Genomic DNA, 26,968 nt, shown 5'->3' on the forward strand with positions numbered 1-26,968 from the left:
TGCTCGATCAAAACTGGTAAATATTTAACCCCCCCCCCTTTTTTTTAAAAAGGAAATGAATATCTTTGGAACCCATATCTTTAAACAGTATTTAAAAATAATAAATAAGAGATTTTGAAGCGTTGTTTGGTATATTTTTTATCGGATTTTTTCCTTTATACAATCTAGATTTACCGACTTCTTAGAATAGTACCGCATAGAATCTTCATTTTGATTAAAATTTATTTTTAAACGATTGCTACATTATTAGATATCATGCTGATTAATGCAGTATTTTACAGCTTGTTACTGCATGTTAAGCTTTGATACGTACGATTTTATTTTAAAATTAAATTCTTACCGGAAGTTTCAGTTGGTGCGGAAGGTTACCAACAGCAACCATAATTACAACGGGTTGATGTATGTATACATAGAGACATAGGTAAGACTTTATGGAGCTAAATTTTATTCTATACTGTTTAAAAAAAATTTGCAAACTATCTCTACTGAACTAATTTATTGATATACATGATGAAATCAAATAAAAAGTATGTCACAGCAATTTACAACGCTTAATTCATGCTTTCCTGTGAAATATGACTTGATTAGGCATAGCTACCGTGAAGTAATTTACACAGTAAACCTGTTCATATTAACAGACTTGAAGCAAGTCAATATATGTTTGTATTGCATTATTGATATTTTCTACTACATTCATTAAAGATTTTATTAGCTTGTTACCTTAATTTATCCATGCATGTTAGACTATTTTGACAACTATTCAGTGTATAAAATTTAATTCATTGCTTGTATGAGAGACTGTCGGTTAAAAAGACATTTTACCTTATTGTAGAGAGGGGCTGACAAATAACAACAATCAACATGTCGATTGCCGTAGCAATGGCTAGGCACATCTTTGGCCTAAAGCAAGGTGTGTCTGGCAACATTTGCTACCATGATGAACAAACCATTGTGTATCCTGCTGGAGCCAACTGTATTCTGTTCAACATCGATCAGAAATCTCAGAAGTTTATCGCTGGAACGCCAGGGAGCGAAGGAATGACAGCTCTGACTGTTAGTCCCAATCGCAGATATGTTGCTATTGCAGAAAAGGGAGAGAAACCTGTCATTACTATCTATGATCTTCACAGCCTGCGTAAGAGGAAGGTTTTGAGCTCTTCAGAGTTTGTGAAATCCAATGAGTATGTCAGCCTGGCTTTTTCACCAGATTCCAAATATCTGGTGGCACAGAGTGGAAAGCCGGATTACACTCTTCTCTACTGGACATGGGAGAAAAGCAAAGTTATGGCTGTCCAGAAGACATCCAACCCGAATACAAATGCTCCAGTGTACCAAGTAAGTTTGACCATTTTCCTTTGACATTTTTGCCTTGATATCTGTGCATGCAACAAATTTTATTCTAAAGAAAAAGTATTATTATTCCTTATTAGATAAATTCACCCAATTCAATTTATGTTTACAGGTTAGCTTTAACCCTCAAGATAACACTCAACTTTGCGTTGTCGGAAATGGAATTTTCAAGCACTTCAGGTACCATGAGGGTGCTTTGAAGCCATTCCTAAACTTCCAGAAAATGGAAGCACACAACTACTTGTGTCATGCCTGGGTGTCCGATGAGAGAGTTGTTGTTGGCACAGACACTGGCCACTTGTTCCTATTTGAACAGGGAGAAGCTAAGAATGAGTTTAACCCTGTACAACATAAAGATGAAAAGTAAGTAGGAATTGAATTTGAAGTCAACAATATAATTTTTTTTTTCCACAGAAGGTTTGTCTACTGTAGAAAAAAAATGTTTGGAGTTTTATATCTATAGAATAAAACATAACATTATTTGACCAACTGAACTTTATGAAAGGGACAACACATTCCTTTGCTTTGTCAATTGTAACGTGTTATACAGTGAATGACTTATGTTAACTTATACATCTCTCAGGAAAACTGGGGACGAGGATGCAGATTCTCTGGCTACCATTATTCCACAAGTAACTGCCATTGTGGCCTACTCCAAGGGATTTGCATGTGCCTGTGGACCTGGAACTGTTCATCTTTATGAGAAAACAGATGATAAAGAGTATTTCAAGAAAACAAGAGAAATTAAGGTAAATACAATGTTCGCCATAATTAAATTTCAGGGACAAATACCATGCAGTTTTCCTTATTAAAATGTCTAGTTGAAAAATCCCAATGATCTGTATCCAAAAAAACAGTTAGGGAATTGACATTTCCTACCATGTGATAGTCATTGTCATTAAAATGTAGGAGAAAAACTACTGTAACTCTATAATTCAGTGATATTGTTGATTCTCATTTCTGCCTCAGATTCCACCTGACAGTAACAGTGCTGATCCCACCAGTGCCCAAAAGCAGATCATTACCTGTCTGACAGTCAGTCCGTCCGAAGAGACACTGGTCGCTAGTACAAATCACAGCCAGCTCTATTACATTACACTCCCAAGTGCTGATCTAGGCAGGGTATGTTTTCTTACGATCTTACTCAAATAAATGAAAAATAAAACTTCTGTTTTTAGCTACAGTTTTGAAGTTTTTGTATTCTGATAGCATGTGGTTATCATGACATTAAATCAAAGATGTTGATGATTTAAGAGAATGATCTTAATTAGATGTATAAACAAATTTATGACAAAGAACAGCATACACATGTCATCCATAAATGATACTGAAAGCATATATGTGTTTTACAGAGTGATGGAGACCAGATTTACTTTGAGACCTTGGCTCAGTCATTCCACAATGGACAGGTCCTAGGATTAGATGTCTGCATCAGGAAACCCCTAATTGCCACCTGCTCATCAGACAAGTCTGTCAGAATCTGGAACTATGAAACCTGGTAAGTGAAAACTATTTCAAGGTTTACAATAAAACAAAGTAGCTTCGTATAAGTATTTTATGAAACTGTCTAAAATATTTCTAAAGTAAAAATTTGATAAGGCATTATAACATGTTATCAACTTTTAATTTTAGCAATCTGGAGCTATACAGAGAATTTCCAGAAGAGGCTTTGAGTATTGCTCTTCACCCATCTGGATTATACATCCTGGTTGGATTCAGCGACAAACTCCGCTTGATGAACCTATTGATAGATGACATCAGAACATTCAAAGAATTCCCCATGCGCACATGCAAAGAGGTACATATAAAATGAATTAGAATGTTAAAATCACAATTTAATGTAGTCTGAAAAATTGGAAATATTCTAATGTGAAACTTCACAGGCAGGATAAATTTAATTGTATCCTATTTTCTTTCAGTGTGCATTCAGCAATGGAGGACATCTCTTTGCAGCTGTTACAAGCAATATCATTCAAATTTTCTCTACCACCACCTTTGAAAGTGTCTCCAACCTAAAAGGTCACAGTGGAAGGGTCAAGGCCATCACCTGGTTCCCTGACGACAGTAAGATAGTGTCCTGTGGTATGGATGGTGCAGTCTATGAGTGGGATCCTTACTCCGGAAAACGCACTGGAGACTGTGTGCTCAAGTCCTGCAGTTACTATGGTGTGGCTACCTCACCCGATGGAAAAAACACGTTTGCTGTTGGTTCTGACAAGACACTGAAAGAAATAACACTGGCAGAGGCAAATGTAAGCAAATTGGAATTCAATGATTTTTTTCATCACAGTGATATAAGAATGAAATTCATTAAATCATTGGATGGAAATGTTTTGATTTGGATTTAATATTTCATGAATTTTTGTAGATCCTGAGGCAAGTTGAGACACAGGAAACAATACTGAGCAGCATTGCTATGTCTCACTCTGGTCGCATGTTGTTCTGCGGTACCACCAAGGGAACACTGTGGTCCATGAAGTTCCCGCTGAATGTTCCAGGAGAGTGGACGGAACACCAGGGACACGGTGCTGCCATCACCAAGGTTTGTTCAAAATTAAAAGTAGCCGTTTGCTTTACTTTTTGTGTGATTTTGATTCATTATAAATTTTTCTTTTTTAATCAATGTGGAAAGAATTCACTGTATTTATTTCAAGCCTGGGAAATTTTCTGGAGGGTTTTGCAATAATATTAATCTTATTTTCTACTTTGCCTCTGCAGATGAAGATTTCTTATGATGACCAGTACCTGATCACAGTGGCTGAAGATGCCTCCATTATTCTGTGGAAGATTCAGGACAAAGATGGCCGAGGGTTGAAGAGAGACAAGGATTTTGGATGGGCTGAGGAAATTCTGATTACCAAGAGTGATCTGGAAGAGAAGGTAACTAAAACAGTTTTGTTTTGGAAAACTAAACAGATTTCTTTCCTAATGTTTCGAAATATATCTTACTTTTGAATAAGAATTACTTTTTATTCCACTTCAAATTGATTGTCATTTGTATAGAATACCATGATGGCCGATTTGAAAACGCGTGTGGAGGAGTTGAAGTCTGAGAATGAGTATCAGCTGAGACTGAAGGACATGAGCTACAATGACAAGATCAAAGAGCTCACTGAGAAATTCATCCAGGAAATGGAGGCTCTCAAGACAAAAAATCAGGTTAGGATATGATTTAAAGCGATAAAGAGTTATTTCCCTTGTACTCTTACATTGATAGTGGTTGAGTGTTCATACACAAAAAGAGGAATATAATTTATTATGATGCATTTCTATTATAGGTGCTGAAAACAGAAAAGGACAAAGAGGAGATGAAACATGAAGAAGAAATGCAAGAAATCATGGAAAAACATGCCAAAGAGACACAAGATATGGGTATGTAAAAGACAGAACCCAGCATCTTTATATGACTCTGATTTTAAACCATTTAGTAAATGCAGCAGTATGGTGACATTTGCTGACTTGTTTCTGATATTTCCTACAGAGTCTGCCAATAACCAGAAGCTGATGCTGGAGTACGAGAAGTTCCAGGAGATGCAGAGTAAGATGATGAAGATGCAGGAGGAGTACGAGCGTCAGCTGATCGAGAAGGAGGAGAGTAAACAGAGGGACATGGAGCGGCAGACTGAGTACTACGAGACCAAGCTACAGGAGATGACCGCCAAACTAGAACAGGTAGATCTCACAACTCCCTCAGTATATCATTACAAAATATATAGTTGATATTATGCAAAGAACCCCATTTTTGTTCAGATTTTCCTCCTGTTCAAGGCACCTCAATGTTTTGAATTAGTGCTTAGGGAATTTAATTTGCAGGTTTCTATGAATTGATTATGAAACAATAGTTTTTTACTTTGTTTTTTCAAGGCTAATGATGAATCCCGTGAACAAAACAAAGAGTATGAGGAGACGAAGAAACAGATTGAGGAGGACTCGGATAGGGAAATCCTGGATATCAAAAATAATTACGAGATTCAGCTCCGCAGAGAACGGGAGGAGAACATCAAACTGAAGGGAGAAACTGGCATCATGAAGAAGAAGGTGAGGAAAATTTAAAAAATAAAAATTCTTAGCATACATGTATTAGTAATGTAAGATTTGACCTGGATTTATCACTAGTTTAGTCAAGATTCTGCTACATTGTTAAAAATTGAACAATAGAAACTTTATGGAACTAGGTCATTTGTTCTAATACTGTAGTTGGGCAAGATAGACAATAACGTAAGACTATGATAAGTTATCAAGCTGGAATTACAAAACATCTGCTTGAAAAATACGGATGCAAATCAAATACTTATCAATTCTTTAACTTTTCTTTGTAGTTCATTAGCCAGCAGCGTGAAATTGATGACCACAAAGAGGAGATCAACAGATTCAAATCTGAGGTGTCTAAACTGAATGGTGAGAAGGAGAAGATGAAGAAAGATATTCAGGGACTCCGTAAGGAGATTGTGGAGAGAGATGACACCATCCAAGACAAAGTAAGTTTGTTGCAGATTTACTTCTTATCAAATGTACTCAATGAAAATGTTGATACATACATACATGTATTTGTTGAAATGAGCTAACATTTGGAATTTTTGCACTCTCCAGGAAAAGAGAATTTATGACTTAAAAAAGAAGAACCAGGAATTGGAAAAGTTCAAGTTTGTGCTGGATTATAAGATCAAGGAGTTGAAGAAACAGATTGAACCCAGGGAGAATGATATCAAACAAATGAAAGACCAGATTCAGGAGGTAATATTGAAATATCAAATAGTTCAATAATGTTGTACAACACAATTTAGGTACTATTGTCATGTATTTGAAATTAGTGTCTTGACATGTGCTAAATTTTTCTATTGTTTGTGTACTGTAGATGGAAAGTGAATTGGAGAGATTCCACAAACAGAACACTCAGCTGGAACTGAGCATCAAAGAGCTGACTCAGAAACTGAAAGCAACAGACAAGGAGATGCACTTAGAAAGAGAAAAGGTAAGGAAATTTTAGAAAAATTTTGAATACAGGAAATATTTAGTCAAAAATGTTTGAAAGGGTTCATAAATATTTTTTTTTCTATGTTACCAGGTGCATGATATCAAAGCCAAACTAAAGCAGTTCAAAACAGATCTCCATAACTGTGTGGGCTACATTCAGGATCCTAAGATGCTGAAGGAGACCATCAAAGCCTTGTATGCCAAGCATGTCAGAGATGACATTGTAAGTACCTAATTCAGACAAAATAGTTTTTAATCAACTGACATCAGAAAATACCAAAAAGTCAACTACCAGGAAACTTGAACCACAAATTTTCTGCACAAATTAACTGTGGTGGTGTTTTTTTTGTAGACTGAGTCTGCCAGTGTTGATGCAGACATTCAGAAGGAGTACAGTCGCCAGCGAGAGCATTTAGAAAGATCTGTAGCCTCCCTTCGTAAGAAGTTGGCGAAAGATTCGGAAATCCATAGAGCTGACAATGTCCGCATTATGCAGGTTTGTATATCTTCCACAATACTTTTCTTTTTTTCCGTAAAGCAAATTTTACTTTGCTTTTATTTTGATGGACATACAAATTGGATAGTCATTGAAATGTTGCATTGATTTTCTTTTGCAGGAAAATGTCTCATTAATTAAAGAAATCAATGATTTGAGGAGAGAACTAAAAATAGCAAGGACGCAGATCCATGATCTGGAGGCTGCTCTGGGAATGCACAGCAAGAAGAACAAGAATGACACCGCAGCAGTGGCTGCTTTCTCTTCAAAGGGACCCAGTGCTCTCATGCAGTCCGAAATGGAAGAAAAGAACAAAATTATTGACATGCAGAAGTTAGAAATAAAGAGACTGAGAATGGAAATCACTGACATTGAAATGGGCTCTCGTCCCCCCTCCTCTCAAAGACTGCCACCTGTCCAGCCCGCCATTGAAAGTGTAGGCTGAATTAACTCCCTGCTTAAATTATAGGAGTTTACAATGGTTAGGAACTCTTGAAATTCAGTGAGAAAAATATTCTCAGTATTAAACAGACTCCACTTTTAAGTGCTGGACATTTTTCCATAATAAAGTTTTGCACGTCTTTTTTTCCAGTGAAAACATTTTGAGATGCTCTTTACACAAATTTATACATTCCCGCTGGACTGTAAAGTTAAAACTTTGAGTTTATTTTTCTCTGTGTTTTTGTATTCACTGTCCTCTGAAAGTCCCCCCAGTTCTCATTCTTAATTATGGAATACATTGTTGATCAGAAGTTTTTAACCATACATATATGAGTAACTGTGTTGACAATTTCTTATTATTGTCTGTGATAAATGACATTAAATAATGATTACATGTATTTATTTTATCAATTTATAATAAAACATGAAGTTACATACTGAATATATTCTTTTTGTCTATTGACAATTTTTGACCTTGACCACGTCTTCTGAACTATGGAGGGTACATGTATAAAACACAATTGGTTACTGGTTTCATTAAAATATTTGTGCACATAAATTTTCGTGGATTAAGTGAAAGTCACAGCTTCAAGGATACGTAAATTTGTGGCCAGGATTCGCTCTATACAATGTGTAATTATATATTGCATTTACTGGCAGTGAACTTTGGAATTTGTGGAACAACTCGACAATAAAATCTGCAATAATGGTTTTCAATGAATACCGGTAGTTATGAAACCATGATAAGTGGTAAGTCAGAGATTGATGTCAATAAAGGTCATGGTCATTTTTAAGTCAAAGGTCAAAATAGTTATCTTGACTCTTGATTGTAGACATAATGTTTTACAAATGAATTTGTTATTTTCATAACATTGGATAGCTTCTAGTTTATGTTTATGTATATGATTACTTAAAAGACTTTGAGTCAAAATCAGTTTCATCTGGGAAGACTTTATTAACAGTTTAAATCTAAATGACATTTAAAATATTAACAGACAGAATGCCTTAATACAGACGCTATGTAGAAAATCCAATCAGAGGAACACTTTGCATCCAGTGTTAATTTAAACCCAATATTGTAAAACACGATTAAGACACTAAAGCTTACCGGTATATTCATAATATTTAATAACAACATCAAATAGCAAACACTATTTTAATATAAATGCTACATGAATCTTTATTACATAGTCACTCTTACAGACTCATCGGGCTTTGTAGCAATATGGTTTCTGAAAATGTATTCCATTCTTTCTTTGTAAAATTGAGCTTTTTCCGAGTCTTTCTCTATTCCAATGCCTTTGAGGTACATCTGGTAAGCAGTTTGACAAGATTTGATATCGTCTAACTCGCAGCCTCTCACTGCATAACCTAAAGCCCTTTCCGGAGCTCTCTTGCTTAAAAGTCTTTGAAGAATGTAACAAGCGCCTACGTTTTTCTTTTCACACGCCAGATCGAGATATTCTCTTCCTTTTTTGGTGTCATGATAGTCTTCCCATAGAACATGCTTTTCCAGCATCAAAACTCCTACGTTTTTACAAGCTGTGTAATATCCATACTCACAGGCATTTTGAAAATATTTGAGGATGTCATCTCGTGCTTCTTTTTGAAATACATCTATTCCAAAATGAAGAAGTATATCAATTACTACACAGGAGTGGGCATTTTTAATTAATGATAATGGAGGTTTTTTTTAAAATCATTTTTATGATGTTGTAATAATGCAAGTAAAAATAGACATACTGTATATTTTCAGAAGTATATTATATATTCATAATTTCATATGTATTATAATATGGTTAAAATCATAAGAATAAAAGCTCTTCAGGTTTGAAGATACCTGTTAAGTTACTAAACAAGAAAAATACATTGGCTGTATTATTAAAAAGTCCTAAATTTAGTTCCTTGTGTAATACTGTATTCAGAGTTATTTTTGCCCTTTTTCATTTACAAACAGTTTCCCACTGTCTTGAATTCGCCAATACAAAGTTGTGCTTAAAGAGATGTAATTTGAGATATTGGAATTTGCCCAATCTTAAATTTGCCGAATAAACAGATTTAATATTACAAAGTAGGAACAGTTAATTTAATTTTGTCATTACTTTGCTGTATGCCATCTAAAATGTCAGTAGTCAAATTACACTTTGTACATTCACTTACACTTTTTTTCATTAAGGTAAATAGCAGCCAAGGAATCACAGCTTTGTCCGAACTTGTTTTCCTCACAGTTCATTTTGAATACTCGTTTTGCATTATCGATAGAGTCAGGTTTATCCTTGTCGACATAACCATGGAAGTATCCTAATCTGTGACATCCTGAATGAAATGTAAAACAAAATCTTTACCAGATTAGGACCAATCGTCCAAAGCCCATTTGGGATAGAATACTCTAATTGATATGTAAGTTTGAGGTGCAGTAAAAAAAAATTGATTTGGTAATTCTTTAAATCTGCATAAAAGTATGCCTACTTAGACAATGGGCAATTATTTACTACCTGTTGACCTCTATCAGGAGACAATTCATGCACTAATATATGTTAATTATATAGATTGATAACTACATGTATTTATTGAGTTAGTTATATAGCTTGAAAAATATATAGCTTTATAACGCTAATCAGAATGGCTTTTTTAAATGTGTAATTTTTTTAGCATGTATAACAAATCAACCCTACGTGCAGTGATAGTTTTATTTGTTCTGTAAACAATGCAAGTAAAAGATTACTAATCAAATTGTGTGCCCTAAAGAGACTTTGCACGAAGTTTAAAAAGTTTTGGGGCAATTGATTCATGACCACACATTCACTACTTGAATGAAATATAAATGAGGTCAGTTAACAAGATAATTGATTGGTAATGATTCCACCCAATGTGAAGAAATCATACTTATACATGCCTCAATGCACAGACTGTACTGTTACCCAAACAATGGAAATATGTGTTTTGCTTAAAAGTTTTCAAAAGCTGCAATGTTGGAACTATCTTTAATCAAGGTTGCTTTACAATGGTCCATGGTGCAAATAGTAAAGTGATATATGATATTTCAAAGATTAAATATGAATCAAATACCAATCGTGAGAATCTATCTCAGCTAAGTAGATAAACAATTCCTAGAGAGTTTGTTAGCATGATTAGGGGATGATTAGGCGACTGCATTTGTGACAGTCATGTACAGTGGTTTCGTAACCGATTAGCAACTGATTAGGGAGAATCATTTAACATTATAAATAAAATATTTTTATTAAACAGATTAAGTGCCAAACCTGTAGGGTCTTTCTCTTTAAAACAACTAAACTGATATTCAACCAAGACATTCTTTAAGTACTCTTTCACTTGGTTTTCATCTCGTAGGTCATATTCTGAGTTTCCTCGAGACATGTTTCTGTTTATTTCCGGTTTACCGATTTAGAGTAATTGGAACAAAGATAAATTCGATGTTTTAAAAATATTTTTAAAACTAAACTCTAACTCTGAAATAAATTGGTTTGCAATGCTCAATGATATCTAACATTGGAATTAGTTTTTAATTGATTAAGTATGTCATATTGTACATTTCTGAAGATTTGTGGAAGAATATATGATATATCTAGAATTACCCACTACCGAATTTTTTAAGTACAAGTTAACCAAAGTCCTATCCAAACATCTCAAACATGGAAGGTACGAAAGAAAAAGAACATCTTTTAGCTTTAAAAGGTAAGATATTTCGTGATTTTTACGTATATAAGTTTAAGAAAGCAATATTTATCATTCTTGCGTATTATAACTACTTATGCACTAAATTAACCTCCATTTATTCAGCAATTTGGTAGTAAATTGTGGGAGTTAACAAAAGTTCGTCTGCTCGACTTTATGATATATATGCTTTTTTTCTTACTTTGTGAAGCTTTCTCCAAATAAGACATCAGTTATTATACAATAACTTGAGTAACATTGTATGTTTGCTATATTGTTGATACTACCGTGCAGGCGAGCGCAGTCTATAGTCTGTCCCAAGTTATTTTTGCTGCGTATTTGAACGATTTTTAATAAAAATACACATACCTGTGACTGAAGTGCAATTAAAATCGATGGAAGGGAAAATTCCCAAGATAACTTCATTCACACATTATCATTTTTCCCTTGTAAAAATTCACAGGAACGAAAACAGATTTCCTACGGAGATTTATAATGGGGAATGTTGACATCTTTTCTCCATTCGGAAATACTCGGGACCCCTCGCGCAATTTTTCAACGTTATCATCCGGGCGTCTTCATCTCCTTGGCAATGGAAAAACCTCGTAGACTTTTTATTTTTAGCCGTGTACTGATACCCGACAAGCTAGAGGGGGCGTTTCAAAGGGGAAATCTTGGGATTTTTTCATACTATTGAATGAACATCGTCTGAACCAAGAGGTATTTATAAATATTGAATAATTTAAGAAAATATGCGGCAAAAATATCTTGGGACAGACTATAATGATATTTATCTCTCCACCATAAACTGTCAAATATATTGTCGACACTTACTATAAATTTAAAATGTTTTTAAAAATACCTACATTAGTGACATATAATAGACATGAGGATTAGTTTTACATTAAACATGGAAGCAGTGTAAACCCTAGAAATATTAATCTTACCGTGACCAGGCTACGCTCAGGTCACAGTAAAAACTCGACCCATATACTTGCAATGAGCAGCTGCGAAGCGAATCTGCTTGGCGTTGATTTAAAGTCTGTTAAAAATATCTTTGGGGGATAACACATTTTTATACATTAGTGATTTCAAACCTTTATGAACATGCATATCTAGTTAAGTCCTCAAAATATACATTTAATGGGTCGTGCCAAGGCATTTTGTTAATGTACATGTTTGAATTTGCCTGCCATTTTGTCGGAAAGTATACTAGGAATGTATCGGATTTTATCATTAACATGGCGACTGTTAACGAAAAGCAAATTTTCAAACGTGATGTTAAAAGTGACAGTGATTTTGTTGCAAAAACAATTAAGGTCAGACGACACGTTCCTCGAGAATCTTTTTTGTATCTCCTCGTAATAAAGAGTTCCAATAAAAAATATTAATTTTATAATTGCTTTAAAAATGATCAAAATTTACTTGGATTTGGTTATATGTCTGGATAGTCGGGTGGTTATATTCGTGGCCGCTCACTGCCAGAAGCGTGAAAATTCTAGAGGTCGTGAGTTCAAAACCCCGCCCCGGCGGAGTTATTGTTCTAATATAGTGCATATCGCTGTGCTGTAGTTGTATTTATTTTTATATCAGCAATTCAAGTGTTTTTTCAAGAAGATTATATAGGAAATTGCATACTCTAGTATTTTGCAGAAATGCCTGGTAAGGTACCCTAATTTTTTGCAAGAAAACTTGTCAAAGTAGTAGTAAACCATTAACAAATTCCTGGAAAAAGTTATCTAAAATTGAGGAACGTGTCGTCTGACCTTAATTTGGTAAAATTGGATTATAAAAGAACAACACTGAAGATATTTTAGACCAATCAGATGAAAATTTATGTGAGATACAGCGTGATTAATTTTATTTTATTTGCTACGAAGCGAGTATATGGGACGAATTTTATTGTTAAACCGGGTCTGTAGGATATCTGCCATATTCTCCATTCTGTCTATGTAAGTCTGTTATCAGTAATGATGTTTGTCTACTGCAATACATTCTTATTTTACACCTCAGGTAATGCAAATAAGGTGTTAATTGTGACTTCAAACTTTTATATTCTTTGCCTTTTTTTATGTTTTCATTTAACAGCGAAAAAGAGATGTGAAATAGCTTTATGGTTTTTGAACGTGCATAGATAAATACTTCAACCAGTTTATTTGATTTTTTTGCCTTTTATCTCGGCTGAGATTTGATCAGCTTAATTTGATAAATGGACTGATGCCTTCACCAAATTCTCAGAATCATCCTTAAAACTCATTTCTGGAAAATGTCATGTCTGGCCAAACTTTGGTGGCTTGTTGTTGTTTAATTCAGGATATTACTGTGTCTTGAATTGTATTTGTGACAATGATGTACAATGCATAAAAAATTGAATCGACATTAAATTTTGGTAATTTTAGAAAGAAGTTCTACTTTCAGATGGTCAATTTACCTTAATTTTGATTTAAAAAAACCCATTGGTTAGCATTCTCTGAACATTCTGAATCTCGATGATGGTACTAAAACTTCATGAAAAGAAATAATTTCAGAAAAAATATCTGTAATGGCTTCATTAATACATGTAAGGAAATTCAGAATTACTGTGGAATCATCATTGTTCGTGGGTAACCCTTGCACAGAAATTTACATCCCCACGAACGTGTATATATGTATTTGTTTCATATTTATTTACAAAATAGAACTTGCTACGGACGAAATTACGTCTCCACGAACCAGTAAATTTTTGGCTACCCACAAACATTGACCTCCACGAATAAAAATAATTCCACTGTAGAACTTTTTAATGTGAAAGGGTATAATTTATTCCAATGGCTGGCATATTTGTTTGTTTTCCAATATTAAACATCTCCCCAACAATCGAGATGATCACTGTAGGGTGTCTGCCTCGGGCAAGGAATTGAATAGAGAGTTATTTTGACTGGATGCTAATTTTGGCTTATTATTTTTATTTTTTTTAAATAATAATGAGTTGCAAAAATTGAAATTGCCAAAATTTAGCTTTTGTATAGTTATATAGGAAAATTTTTATTTTCTGAAGTCACTAAATTTAATATCTGCCAAAAATTAGGCTTAACCTGCACACATACAGTGCCCTTAGATACATTTAACTTAATTTCCTTTGCTGTACCAGTAACTGAGATCTTTTGAGATGGACACATTTTCAATGATGTCTTGTTAACTTTTGTTGTCCTTGTGGGTTCCACTCTAAGGCTTTCCTTAGAGTGTGTCCAAATTAGTTCCATCTGCATGTTGATGGTTATTTGAATGTAGTGCTAAAACAATTTGTCAACACAACTCCTCTTAAACCCCTGAGTAGAATTTCATAAAACATTGTAGGTGCATATTACTAGGAAATTCCATTCCATTACTTCTCTGGAAATGTTGGCCTTTTTGATGTGATGATTTTTTGAGAGTTATGCCCCTTTATTAAATTTATTATATCTATGTGTAGCATGTCAAGTAATGTGGGAGCACGGGGTAAGTGAACTTAATTATGTTTATTAACTCATCTATCAAAGAATCAGAATTTTTGTACATTAATTATTTCACCCATCAAAGAGGCAAGAATTATTCTGTTCTAAGTTTGTTCAAGTACTGCAACTTAGAGTATGCATCTATTTATTTTCCAAATTTAAAAGCATGCATTTTGAAAATAAACAAATGAGTAATTTTAAATCAGCTTCCATCTCAAGTGTTACCCATGTCCAAGAGATTGACTAGCTTTTTGTATCACAAATGAGTAGATGGGGTTTTTTTTCAATAGTAGTTGTCTTCCTTTTCATTTTTTTTTTCTTTTATGTTGATGCCTTGTCTGATCTTCAAAATCACCAGACTAAAATGTTTTAAGCCAGACTAAAAGGTTTGAGGTACTCTTTTATCCCCAAATGCATATTGATGAAAATTTTCCATTGTTGTGGTATGCATGTTTTTAACAGGAACTGAATAGAATTACAGGATAAATCTGCCTTTCTCCTATCGGACACCCTCGGAACTGGTCCCCTTTGGCCAATTTATTAATGTTTTCCAACATGACATCCATCATTTGCCCATCACAAGACACTTAATCAATAGTTCAAATACATGGAGTGCTTTAAATGATTTGCTGTACCTCAAATCAGAGCATTTCCTCAATTCTTCATTTTTTTCGTCAGTGTTGGCTTTTCATTGATTTCTTTTATTTCCCATAAGATAGTCTGTATTAGGGATGGTTTTTCAAACGAAAAGAAATCCTGTCAGTTCCCATTGACTGTATGTATGGGAATCCCGGGAGAATCGGAATGGTAGTGATACACATTATCAACAGGCTTTGATGCTGTAATTTTTGTTGCCAAGATTCTCTCTCTCTCTCTCTCTCTCTCTCTCTCTCTCTCTCTCTCTCTCTCTTGCTCTCTCTCTCTTGCTCTCTCTCTCTCTCTCTCTCTCTCTCTCTCTCTCTCTCTCTCTCTCTTATGCAATGCAATAGAACTTGAGATTATGTAACTCTCTTTTTATTATTAGTTGTAACTATGTACATTTTCCTTTTTTGGAGGAAAACAGAGATTATTTTCACCCATTATCTGAATTAGTATTGATATTTTGATTATGGCAATTGATTTAGATTCAGAACAAACGATTTCTCTGTGTGTGTATGCAGAAAAACTAGCCCAACCATTCCATTCGTTGTGTCGTCAGCCTTTCTGTCTGTCATAATTTTGTTAGCACTAGTTACGGTTTGAAAGTGCTGAAGATTGTCATTTTCTTAAGCAGAGCAAATATACTGTTTTGAGGAACTTGAATAGTTAGTTATTTGCATAGCTAAAAGCAGTACACACTCAACCGAGTCTCATTTAAAAACCAAACCATATATATGGTAAATGTGTTTTGTTCATTTTAGATACATGTTAATATTTATTTTGAATTAAAGCTTAATTGTTTTAAATTGTTCGCTAACCAGACCTTGCTATGTTAGGTTTTCATAAGTTTGAATAACCTATCCCAAATCTATTTATCAAGCGACTGTGAAAATGGAATGGTCAGTTTTGTTTTGTTAGTCTCCTAATAGTAAAATTGTGAGGAGTTGTATTTCGATCTTCTGTCTGTCACCACCATTAATTCGTATTTTTCCTTCCTTTCATTTCTTGGTTGTAAGAAATGATTTGAAACTTATTGTGCATTATCCTAAGAAACTACAGATTAAGTTAGACTTTTGCTCTGCTTGATCAATACTCTCAGAATGCTAGTTTTAACAGACATCTTTGTGTTCCTTATCAACCTGTTGATTTATTGTTCGGTATTTGTAAAAAGAATAAGTAAAACACATATATGTGATTATCATGTACATGTAAGTACTGTGGTTTCATCAATATTCCTTTAATACCAATTTTCGTGGATTTCATTGTTAAGTTGATCCATGAAATTAAATGTTGAAACGCAGTTTCTATTAACATTTTGTATTGAAAGGGTCATTGGCCACGAATTTACGTATCCTTGAAACTGTGATTTTCACTTTATCCACGAAAATTGATACCCTTGAATATTGATGTAACCACAGTATTTATGAAATACTGTGTACCTTTTTAAGGTAATCTGACTGAGATAAATTGAAATGACGTATGTGGTCCAGCTAGCCGATATTATTGAAGTTGCTACACCTGATGACTGTCCCTCTAGTGGTTCCAGTAAGATTTCAGTCGGTGACTTCCATTGGGCTAAGTCTGCCTGATTTTTCTGGTTTGCCGATGTTTGGATTTCCTAATTAGGACCTAAACAGACCTCCCACTAGTACTTGTATTCTCCAGTGGACCCCCTCGTAATGGCTAACATTCATTGGAGAGCCTGAATGATGAGGGCATTTATTGACAAAACTGCTCCCCACTGCACTAATTGATATCGATCTCTACCTACCACTGGTCATAATGATAGCAGACCAGAGCAGTTTCTACATGGCAGGAATCTTTGGGATTGAAATTACTTCTGTGCAAAGTAATTATACATGTAGGGTCTTTTTGTACATGCAATTTCTTTTCATGTTGAGCTCTCTCAGGTTTAAAGACAGTGTTTTATAAGCTATGGTGGCCTGCTGTTCATCTTTTCTTGTGGCTGTAGGGCTTGCAGCCTCTGTGAAGTTAAGCTTTTACATAAAAAAAGTTTAAAATCATTAAGTTATAATGATATATAGGGCTTAAGTATTTTTGCCATTATGGTTTCTCTGCGCTATGAGTCAGAGTATAAATACACAGAAGTACTAACTGTAGATTCCTAATTAAATGCGAGGAATTAATATCCGTGTAAAATCGCGTGAAGCACACCTCGCGGATTTTAAAATCTCACTTTTATTATTCTGATAGATATAAACTATTGGAAATTATGTTAAAAACTTGGCATTCACGATTTTATGTTCTCATGATTTGATGCAATAATGTTGAATCGTGGAATTAAGTACTCGCGTAAAATAAGGAAACTACAGTATAAGAACCATTTTAAAAAGACCGTGGACTTTCAGTAGGGCGTAGCTATCTATTTCAAAACCCTACAAAACAAGTTAAAAATGATGCAGTTTTAAGCGAAATATGCACCGATTGCATAGCCTTAACTCAAAAGCCAGACAAATCTTGTTGATTTCAAAGAGCCATGTCTGAGCGGCCAGCAATAAAATAGACAAACCTACGTCACATTGCTGTTATACACAACTACCCAAAGTCCAGGTTTTTGTTACTACATGTGCTACGACATTGGACAAAATAAAGCCTGCAGCTTAGTACCCTTTGTTTTGACCACTCTCAGGCAGAATAAATGTCCTCTTTGGTACTGCCGAGGAAGTCCTGGATAGATTGCTCCCATGTGTCCCATTATGGACATCCAGCCTCAGCCTTATTTAGCATCACAAGTTGTATGCAGCGTGGACCTAAAAGGGTTTTTATGTAAATTTTCAATTATAGTTCTCTATTGAATTACATCCATCTACTGTCTTGGGGGAATATATGCAAATTACGATTATACGGTGCATCTCTCAGATGACCAAGTTCTAATTGTACTGATATTGATGTACAGTATTCATGTTCATTATAACAATAACAGATCTTACTGCATTGGGATCATATTTATTTACTACTTGATTATGATTATTCAAAATCAGATACTTTATTTTCTACAAATACACATTTGACAAAGAACTTTGAACTGTGCTAATTTATATGATTTTGCCATATGATTTACTTTACCAAATAAATTGACTTTAATTTGAATATCCAAAATATATTCTGAATGAGCAAATATAAATTGTTTTGAGTACAAAAGGTACACATTACAGTTCTCTAGATTCATCAATTCTGTCAATTCAGCTTTCCTTTCTTTGCCACCTCTCTTTGATATATATGCTATTGATATGGTGCTATGTATTATGCTCAGAACAATACAATATGAAATTGACACATAATCAATTTCATGTAACAGTAGAATTATATTCATCATTCACAGACAGGCTAGATTGCCTATCTACACAAAACTAATTCTAGATGTGTAAATGTTCTTGCCTTCAATAATGAAGTGAAGTGAATAGAATGAATTTTTTATGGTAAAATCGACAATTTCAGTGTTTGGACTTGAAAACTAGCCTTCACATGAATTGGAAAAACTAGCTTTAGCATGAACTGGTTGCATTCTTAGATTTGTGTATCTGACTTGCTTCACTATTTTTATCAGTGAACACAATTTTCAATGTTTGTAGTACACTATATTTCCATATTTTTAAGCTAGGAATACAGCAAAAACATGTCTTCAAGAAATCAAGCTTGGAAAAAGATAAGGCTTTTAAAAGCAATCATTTGTCATTTCTTTGGTAGAATGTTTCATGAAAAGATGAAATTAACACAAGATGAAGAGGCCATTGACCTGGTAGTTATGCAATAAAATATTTCAAGAAAGGAAATTGGTTCTGTGTATCTGAGCAACTAAAATTATTGATAGAAACACTCCCCTGAAAATTTTGTTCTAACTTCAGAGACAAATTTGCATCAGAATATAAATATAAGCTTAAAATGATTTTAAAAGTTATGACCCAGAGCAAGAACTATGCATCAACATTGCATAATCCTCTGGACTATAATAACTGATGTATTATGGTAATTTGAAGCCAGAAAACCGATATGATGTGCAAGCCGGCTTGCTGATGCTATTGTTAAAACAGTGTTCTCCAAGTAAACACACTGATATCATGTCAGTCTGCTCTGCAAACAGATGTCCAAAGACGATTGTTATTATTATAACACATTATAACACATTTCTAAGGTTTCAGCAGTGGATGGTTTACAATCCTAGAGATGCTACTCAAAGCTATATTTATAAACAAGATTCTTTGACTGACCTTTCAACTTTGCTAATCACAGAAGAGAAAAGTGTCCTTAAAAACTAGTACCAGGTTATATTTAGTATGTTCTATAGGAAATGTGAGGTTAAAAACTTGTTTGCTTGTGTCTTTATCTACAACCAAAAAGGGGCTATGTCCGATTCGATACCATTTGCTTTACTAGTCTACATAGGGCTTATAGTTTTCTACTTGGAGGCCCCTGTGCATGTAACCTATTGGTTTGACCGCTCATTGGCCATGAAATCATCTTCCCTCAATGGCATGGAATTTAAACATAAAATAGGGAGTTTATGCTCAGTGTTTCATTTGTATTTCAGAAATATGTACTCTGCATGATATGACTGGATAAACAGATCCATCCAATCCTTTGTTTGAGCAAGTAAATTTTCTTTGATGGAAGAAAATGACCATAAACACCACTGTTTTAGATTGTTTGTCAGTAACAAGACATCATTCTTTATGGCTTTTTTATGTTATCATTTTCATGCAATGGCATCTCAATACTCAAGGTTTGTGTATACATATAACAGTTATACACATGAAACATCATTTATGGATGCTGGATGCTCTATAAATTACCCATAAAATCTAGCTTCCTTAAAATTTTAAATATTGAATTTGAACCATATACTATATTCCTTAGTAAAGAGAAAATTCAGATATTTTCGACTTAAAATATGAATATTTTCCTAAATCTTCATACAGGACTTTTTGTCTATAGGAGATTAAAATAGTCCTAAAATGGCCCACAACCATTAAGCCCTCTGAAGGTCTTACTATTAAAATCATTTAATTTCCTAACTGATTTTTCTGTAAGACAAAAATTTTGAGGGCACAATTTTTTTATGTACGATGGAGCCCCAATGATCCAGACAACTGTAATCCAGATACTTTGTATTCAAGATAAATCTTAGTGGTTTGTGCAATTTTGGTTCTTGCATGTATATTTTGATGCTTCAACACCCCCAGACAATTTGGTTTGAAATGATGCAACAAACAAGACACCACTGTATCTTGTCTCTTTTAGAACATCAGAATGATTGAATCTCAGTTCTGAGATTGTCAATGAAGTTACAAATTATAAATGCAGTCAAACCTTGTTATTTCAAACTAGATGGGACTGTTTTAAAAGATATCTAAGTATTTGAGATATTGAAGGTAAAATTCTTGTGGAATAAGTGGTTTGGACTTGCAAATCACTTTGACATATCCATTGCATTCGAGATATCAGTGTTCGTTATATCAAGGTTCAACTGTAATATTAATGTGAATGTCTGGTTTAAAGACATATTTCCTTTGTCCAAAAATCTGTTAATAATTTTGGTTTTGATATCTTCCATTTTCTCATGTTATAGGTGTATTTAAAACCGCTGACCAGCATAATTATTATTGTATAATACCATAGTTGGAAATTAAACTCACAGAAATAATTCCTGCTATAGTTACAGAAATTAAGAGTTTTACAATTTTATATTCAATAAATAATTCTTACAATTAAAAACTGGGAAAAGTAGTTTGTCATTCATAAGTGGACTCCGATTGTCATACCACAGTTTTATAGAGTGTTTATACAGTGTTTTTAGACTCAAAGAAAGTACTTGTACACTAGTTAAAATTTTGTTTGTCTCTATTTCTGGAATTCATACCACCTTGATTTGCCACAATTTGGGCTATTCACATTCTTTTTCTGAACTCTATTTTAACCTCTAATATTATATGAATATTATGATGATAATGAATCCTAGTACTTTCAATTTATAAGATATAAGCAATATTGTGTATGATAAGCAATATTGTGTATGTATGGATTTAGGAAATTAACTGTCATAGTCTGTAATAGGACATTAATTATAGAACTATAACCATATTTTCAGAAAGCCATGGGACATTTGCCCATCATTCTTAAACAATGATTCATTCATGATAATTATATGGTTTATAACCTGGTTGAGTCATTTAGTTCTCTTATGAAAATCATATGACTTTGTTCACTATTCTTTTAATATCTATAACATGGATTACAAAATGTGATACAATAAACTAAAAAGGAAAAAAATTCCAAATCTATCAAGTGCACATGTGCAGAGAAAAGGAAATATATTTCAAATCGTTGTTTTTCACTTGGAACAGAGAGAAAGAACTAGAGAAAAATTGGCTAGTTTGTATGCTGAATAAATATTCCTCAAGAATGCAAAGTTATAATAAATTAATAGAGTTTGACTAATAGGTTATCTATTCATATAGTTGTGCTATAACACAGTGATTTTTTCACTAACAGACCCCTGGTCATCGTCCGTAACCTCTGTCACAAACAGAGGGGCGGAAAGGGCCGCCATATTGGCTTGATTGACAATACCAGAGGCGATACTAAAATGTCGAAATTGTTGCTGTTTCCTACTTTCCAGAAAGTTGCCTATACAACCTTTGAAGAATCTTAATATTGCTAATAACACATATATTCCTGGAATTGTGAACATCACCCATAAAGGAACCACTGATGCGAAATCGGCACTGTTCTTATTTGATGCTAGGGAAAACCGAATTGCTGCTAACACAATTAGAACGTTCAGACTGGAAGTTTCTAATGCCATGGATTTGCAAAAGGAGTCTTTTTGTCGGAATATTTTTCCGGTAATGTAGGCGACTGTAAAGCCACTGAGAGGTAGAAGGAAAGCGGATAGAACTGCATATTCATTGATACGATCAAAAACGTACATGTTGATATACACACCAAGTGTTATGTAAAGTATGGATGCCAGAAGCATCAATGGTTTTATAATCCAAGTTAGTAACCCATCTGCCACAGCCGGCTTAAACCGGTTAATCACAAGTCCAGCTGTGTATGCGAAAAAGGTTGAAGCCAACCAGATTTCAAAGTTGTATATCGGAATGACTTTGTGGTCGCGGTAAAAGTATTGTCCAAGAACAAATATCCACAGAGGGGCTGTGCCTACAAAAAAAATGAAAATAAAATTAATTCTAATGAAAAGACAGTATGAAATTTTTAAATCATTTTATGTATTACATGAATTGTAAGTAAGAACCATAGACAAATAAAATTCTAATGATTTAAAACATTGTCTGTCAGTGAGTCAGAAAGAGAATATTTTCACTCTGTATTCAAATGTTTTTAAATGAATGCGACAATATTTGCATGTGTGATTTGGGTCAGTAAAATGTCCGTGTCCAATTGTCTGTTTGGGAAAAAAGTCCGCGATAAATCTTGGTTCCACTTATCTAGATTGATGTAAATGTATTGACAGTCCAATTCCACCAATCAGAAATGTCCTGCACCAATGAATTCTGTTTTAATTAGCCTGTTAACGGTGAATATTAGCCTTATAGTCATAATCTCAGAACTAATGTAAAAATTGCATGAACCAGCGACATTATTTGCCTGGAAGGAAGTAGAACTATTGATTCAAAGGTCTGGATTTCATTCTATGTATGGTCATAGGACTACTGCCTAATAAATTCCAGTTAGTTGGAATCAAAATGAATTGGACGTATGCCCAATATAGCACACAAAATCACAGACTGTTAATGCAAGATATTATTCACTGCTTAACTTATAACGCTAATGGAAATTATCATGAAAAGTAATAACAAATTATCTGGCGAATGGTAGTTCTCATGAAAACTATTAATTACTTATGCTTGTGTTCCTAACCAAAGATTGATGAAATGTACTGTGTAACCATACTCTTGTGTTGTTTGAGGATTTTTAATTTTGAATACTGATGCTCGTAATTTAGACCCCTTTATGTAACAGGGAAATGATCACGTGTATTCTTGATCAGGCTTTTTTAATGCCATTCTCTGATCATGATGCTGCTATTTGGTTTTAATGTTGAAAACACAAAGCTTCCTGAGTATGTACTCCTGAAAACATGCATTCTTTAAGTGCATATAATCAGTGTCCAAACTATCAATATTTTGTTTAGGTAATTAACTTAAATTAAACTTGTTTGCAATTCATTTTTTGCCAGAAATGCTTCTATGAACTTTCGGTAGACCATTGCGTGCAGAATTTTTTTTGTAGTAGTTCTAAATTATAATATTCTCCGTGTTAATTATTACAACAGACACAGTTAATGAGGAAAAATGATTCTCCATCGTTTACATTGTGGACACAATGAAGTCTAATTATGTTTGAAATTGTCTGCATTTGAGTCGTTAAAATGATTGAGAGTGTGTACCAAGCAGTGTTCCTGACGTCAGTCTGTTCTCTGATTCCATCATTGCAGAGAATCAAATGGATGATTATGGAAAAACGACGATTGATTGATCGCCACTGTTTCTATATTGGTGTTTCATTTGTATCAAAGTCACCTCCTCTGGTTAATTATATTACGACACAGAGACACTTGTCAAATTGTAACGATATTAGTTGTATTTGTCAGTCTTTGGTGGGAGTCTGATACTTTTTGATGCTAACATTAATCGTCTATTTCTGTTAAGAAAATTGATGTCACTTCACAAAGCTCACTGATAAAGATATTGTAATTAACATAAAAATTATGCTGGAAGATGTACTTTTGAGTTTTTCTATTTAAAGACACGTTCTTCAGATATGTCTCTTGATTTAGCCAGCAACAGTTTTAAATTTGATAAACAATGGAATTGGTTATGTCATTACATTGACTATTGCTTCAAACAAGGCTTATTGCTTTCTGAGCAATACTCCTCAATCTATACTGTTGCAATTTGCTTTGAGGGCACGATGGTAGCATGATTATGGGGAAAGCACTGGCTACGAAGCCCCCAGACTGGACTGATTAATGTAATTATAATAATTAACTGTAGCAGCAATTCTCTTAATGTGACTTTTGCATCATTAAGGAAATGTCTACAGTTGGTTGAAATTCTCAGCAAATTCGCAAGTCTAGATTTTAAGAAGCCTACAAGTTTTTATTAAATGCAACAGATGTACAACCCCAGTTTGATTTACATGTATATAATGACAATATTCTGGAAATGACTTTAAACACAAGTCCACTGTTGTTATTACATGACTTGTTTAACATAATCTGGTCTTACTGCTGACAGTAGATCACTGTCAGTACACACATACCTGTTCATATAATAGCTAGAGTTCAGTGACTGAGTAAGAGTTCATATACTGATAGGAATGAAATATTGCTTTAGTTTTCATCTCGGGTTTCAGAACAAAAGATTATTTCTAGCATTATTGACATGTTGACATTACTTTGAGATTGGATGCCCTATATTGTAGTGTTGATATTGAAGTACCTATCTAATATCCACAGTTTCTTTACTGTGCTATCATTTACTGTGTGGTCATTTATTGTTTTGTAGAATACATGTATAAGACTCTTAACTGACTGTAGTCTCAAATTAGTCAGAGAATATATATACAGTCAAACTTCGTTATCTCGAACTAGATGGGACTGTTTAAAAACTTTGAGATATTCAAGATATCGAGAGTAGAATACTAAAAAAATAAGAGTTGGGACTTACAAATCACTTCGACATATCCATTGTATTCAAGATATCAGTGTTCAAGATATCGAAGTTCAACTGTATGATAAATATGCATTCAGACAATGCAAACACAGCAGTGTCTTAAATTAGTTGTTTTCAAATAGATGTGCTAAATGTAGATTGATATGAGGGGAGAAAAAAGAAACACACAATTACCTAACATTGCCACAATGCTAATGAGATTCATGGCTAAACTTAATGGAAGATCTGCATCCCCAAGAATCACAGCAACATGGCCCAGTCCTCCTCCCGGCACACAGGCAACACACAGCAACCCGAATCTCACATCATTGTTTAGTGGCAACATCATGGCAATCCCGAAGGCAAGCTGGAAAAGAACATTGATAGTCATCGTCAGCTTAGGATTCAGAACAATCGCGCAAGCAATGAATCAGACACACACTACATTCAATATTCAACAATTGGACTACTTTTCATCTTGATTAAATTGAGACGAAGGGAATGTAGGAAATGGGGAAAATATTAAATATATTAGGAATACTCTGTGCTTAGCCCATAATAATCCATAAAATATAATCATAAATCGTAAAGGGCCACGGGAGATACATTCATTATGACATTTAAGATGGCAGGATTGATAGACACATTTACAGATTCTGTTGGTAGCCATTATTGATGACCATGTATTGCTGAGATGTTTGCACTGGAATAGAAGAAGCATTTGTGGTTTGTTCTGTCTAGAAAGAGAGCCACCATGCATCCTGCCTTTCTAGGATATCGGCCATTACAAAATCAATGCACATCTGAACAATTTCCACTGCTCCCTCGATACAAAGATTGGCTAAAGGAATAAATTTGTTCAGGAAATTGTCAGTTGAACCTTGTATACAAACTTATTATGGGTATGTGTCTTTACCACTGAGGATTTCTTAACACTCATAATAACCTAATTGCGGCATTAAGATAGGACTGCAGTCAGCAAGAGGCGATATTTATATGATTTGGTTCCACTGGAGGGCAAGACAGAATGTCACTGACTCTGGTGCCAGCTAAACCCACACAATCCAATTAGATCTTCAGCAGCCAGCAAAAGCTTGCACCAATCTGGCTGTATGCTGTGCTGGGTGTAAAATTTGTCACTTTTGTGACTTGCTCCTTCTATGGTGGCCAAGAAAATGATTCTTGTTTTATCTTTGCTTGGGCTGTATAAATTCAAGAGAATGTTTTTTTTCCTGCAAATTTCTGAGTTTATCTTGCTCTCCAGCCAGTCTGAGCTGAAAATCCTTCTTTTTGCAATATTGAATCAATACTGTGAATAGTCACTTCATGTTTTATTGATTAATTTTCAATAAATCATCAGCTATGTTCATAAATTGAGCCTGACTTTTACAATGCATGCCTTGCGTTTTGCAGTATTTTGGATAAATTACGTGTCAGAAGGAGTTAATCACAGTCTGGTGTCAGCTCAGGTTTGCCGACCTAATAAACTACCCATCTCATGCAACCTCTTAGCCGGATTGGAAAAGAGAAAATCCGGATTTGTGTAAATCATTATTTTCTCACAATATCTTATTTTTTCAGACTATAGTACTTTTCTACACATAACACTGCACATGAAAAATGCCACTACCGTATATACTCGCTTATAAGTCGGTATTTTGGGAGTAGAAATTTGAATAAAAAGTAGGGGTCCGACTTATAGGCGTGACATACAATCAGATAATTTTTCCACTGAGTAAAACTTCGTTTTTGGGTGCCATTTTGCTTCCAACTTTTGACTTGCGATCCCTATACTTGACATTTTTATTTTTTAATTACTAAAAAGATAAACACTTAATAAATACATTGAAAGTTTCAACTGTATTTCTTAAAATATGAACAAGGTGTATTTAATAGTATTTTTCATTTAAACAGGCAATTATTTACGCCTGAGGTGATAATAGCTGTAGGTATAACTGTACTTAAAACAACACAAGCCAACACTGAGTTTAGGAGGCTAATTACCAACCCTAATCAGTCAATAGGGGATAAAATCACTGTCATTCTATTTCCAGTAGCATTTAAAATAGTTTTTGAGCTATAATCTAGTTGTAATGAGTGTTTAAAAAATATAATGGCGTCCAAAATCGTAAGTTACAAACTTCAAGAAAGATAACTCTGTTTACAGAAAACTATTTTAAAAAATGGCGTCTAAAAGCGATCTACTGGGATTACAAAACAAC

The 26,968-nt window shown here is 34.1% G+C and overlaps 4 protein-coding genes across 9 annotated transcripts in view; 2 read left to right on the plus strand and 2 right to left on the minus strand.

The window, feature by feature from the left end:
• The first annotated feature begins 330 nt into the window (after positions 1 to 330).
• LOC105329449 (cilia- and flagella-associated protein 57) lies at positions 331 to 7,703 on the plus strand. Its single transcript, XM_011430699.4, has 20 exons — positions 331 to 421; positions 833 to 1,335; positions 1,463 to 1,713; positions 1,934 to 2,099; positions 2,320 to 2,472; positions 2,703 to 2,848; positions 2,983 to 3,148; positions 3,270 to 3,602; positions 3,719 to 3,892; positions 4,069 to 4,230; positions 4,354 to 4,509; positions 4,629 to 4,722; positions 4,832 to 5,022; positions 5,215 to 5,388; positions 5,670 to 5,828; positions 5,941 to 6,084; positions 6,206 to 6,322; positions 6,416 to 6,547; positions 6,677 to 6,820; positions 6,942 to 7,703. Exons 2-20 carry the CDS (start codon positions 862 to 864, stop codon positions 7,263 to 7,265), a joined length of 3,660 nt encoding a protein of 1,219 aa, XP_011429001.1. The 5' UTR covers positions 331 to 421; positions 833 to 861; the 3' UTR covers positions 7,266 to 7,703.
• Positions 7,704 to 8,372: 669 nt separating this feature from the next.
• Positions 8,373 to 10,683, minus strand: LOC117684622 (cytochrome c oxidase assembly factor 7). The gene is made up of 3 exons (XM_034457440.2): positions 10,525 to 10,683; positions 9,422 to 9,577; positions 8,373 to 8,878 (listed from the first exon to the last, which is right to left on the minus strand). Exons 1-3 carry the CDS (start codon positions 10,637 to 10,639, stop codon positions 8,445 to 8,447), a joined length of 705 nt encoding a protein of 234 aa, XP_034313331.2. The 5' UTR covers positions 10,640 to 10,683; the 3' UTR covers positions 8,373 to 8,444.
• Positions 10,684 to 10,812: 129 nt separating this feature from the next.
• The window catches only part of LOC105329453 (trafficking protein particle complex subunit 13), a 46,665-nt gene continuing 30,509 nt past the window's right edge, over positions 10,813 to 26,968 (plus strand). The window contains exon 1 of one of the 2 annotated variants that reach the window (XM_011430709.4): positions 10,813 to 10,957. In XM_011430709.4, coding sequence (XP_011429011.3) covers positions 10,915 to 10,957 — 43 coding nt within the window. In that variant the 5' untranslated portion in view covers positions 10,813 to 10,914. Of the gene's footprint in view, positions 10,958 to 16,815; positions 16,898 to 26,968 lie in introns of those variants that run through there. The other variant, XM_066067077.1, reaches the window with a different exon arrangement.
• LOC105329451 (sodium/bile acid cotransporter 5) overlaps positions 21,260 to 26,968 on the minus strand; it is a 23,286-nt gene continuing 17,577 nt past the window's right edge. For all 5 annotated transcript variants that reach the window (XM_011430701.4, XM_011430703.4, XM_066067075.1 and 2 more), the window contains exons 3-4: positions 24,942 to 25,113; positions 21,260 to 22,230 (exon numbers count right to left, since the gene is read on the minus strand). In XM_011430701.4, coding sequence (XP_011429003.3) covers positions 21,530 to 22,230; positions 24,942 to 25,113 — 873 coding nt within the window. In that variant the 3' untranslated portion in view covers positions 21,260 to 21,529. The remainder of the gene's footprint in view (positions 22,231 to 24,941; positions 25,114 to 26,968) is intronic.

The sequence above is a fragment of the Magallana gigas genome, chromosome 7 (assembly GCF_963853765.1).
Source record: "Magallana gigas chromosome 7, xbMagGiga1.1, whole genome shotgun sequence".
Taxonomy (NCBI): domain Eukaryota; kingdom Metazoa; phylum Mollusca; class Bivalvia; order Ostreida; family Ostreidae; genus Magallana; species Magallana gigas.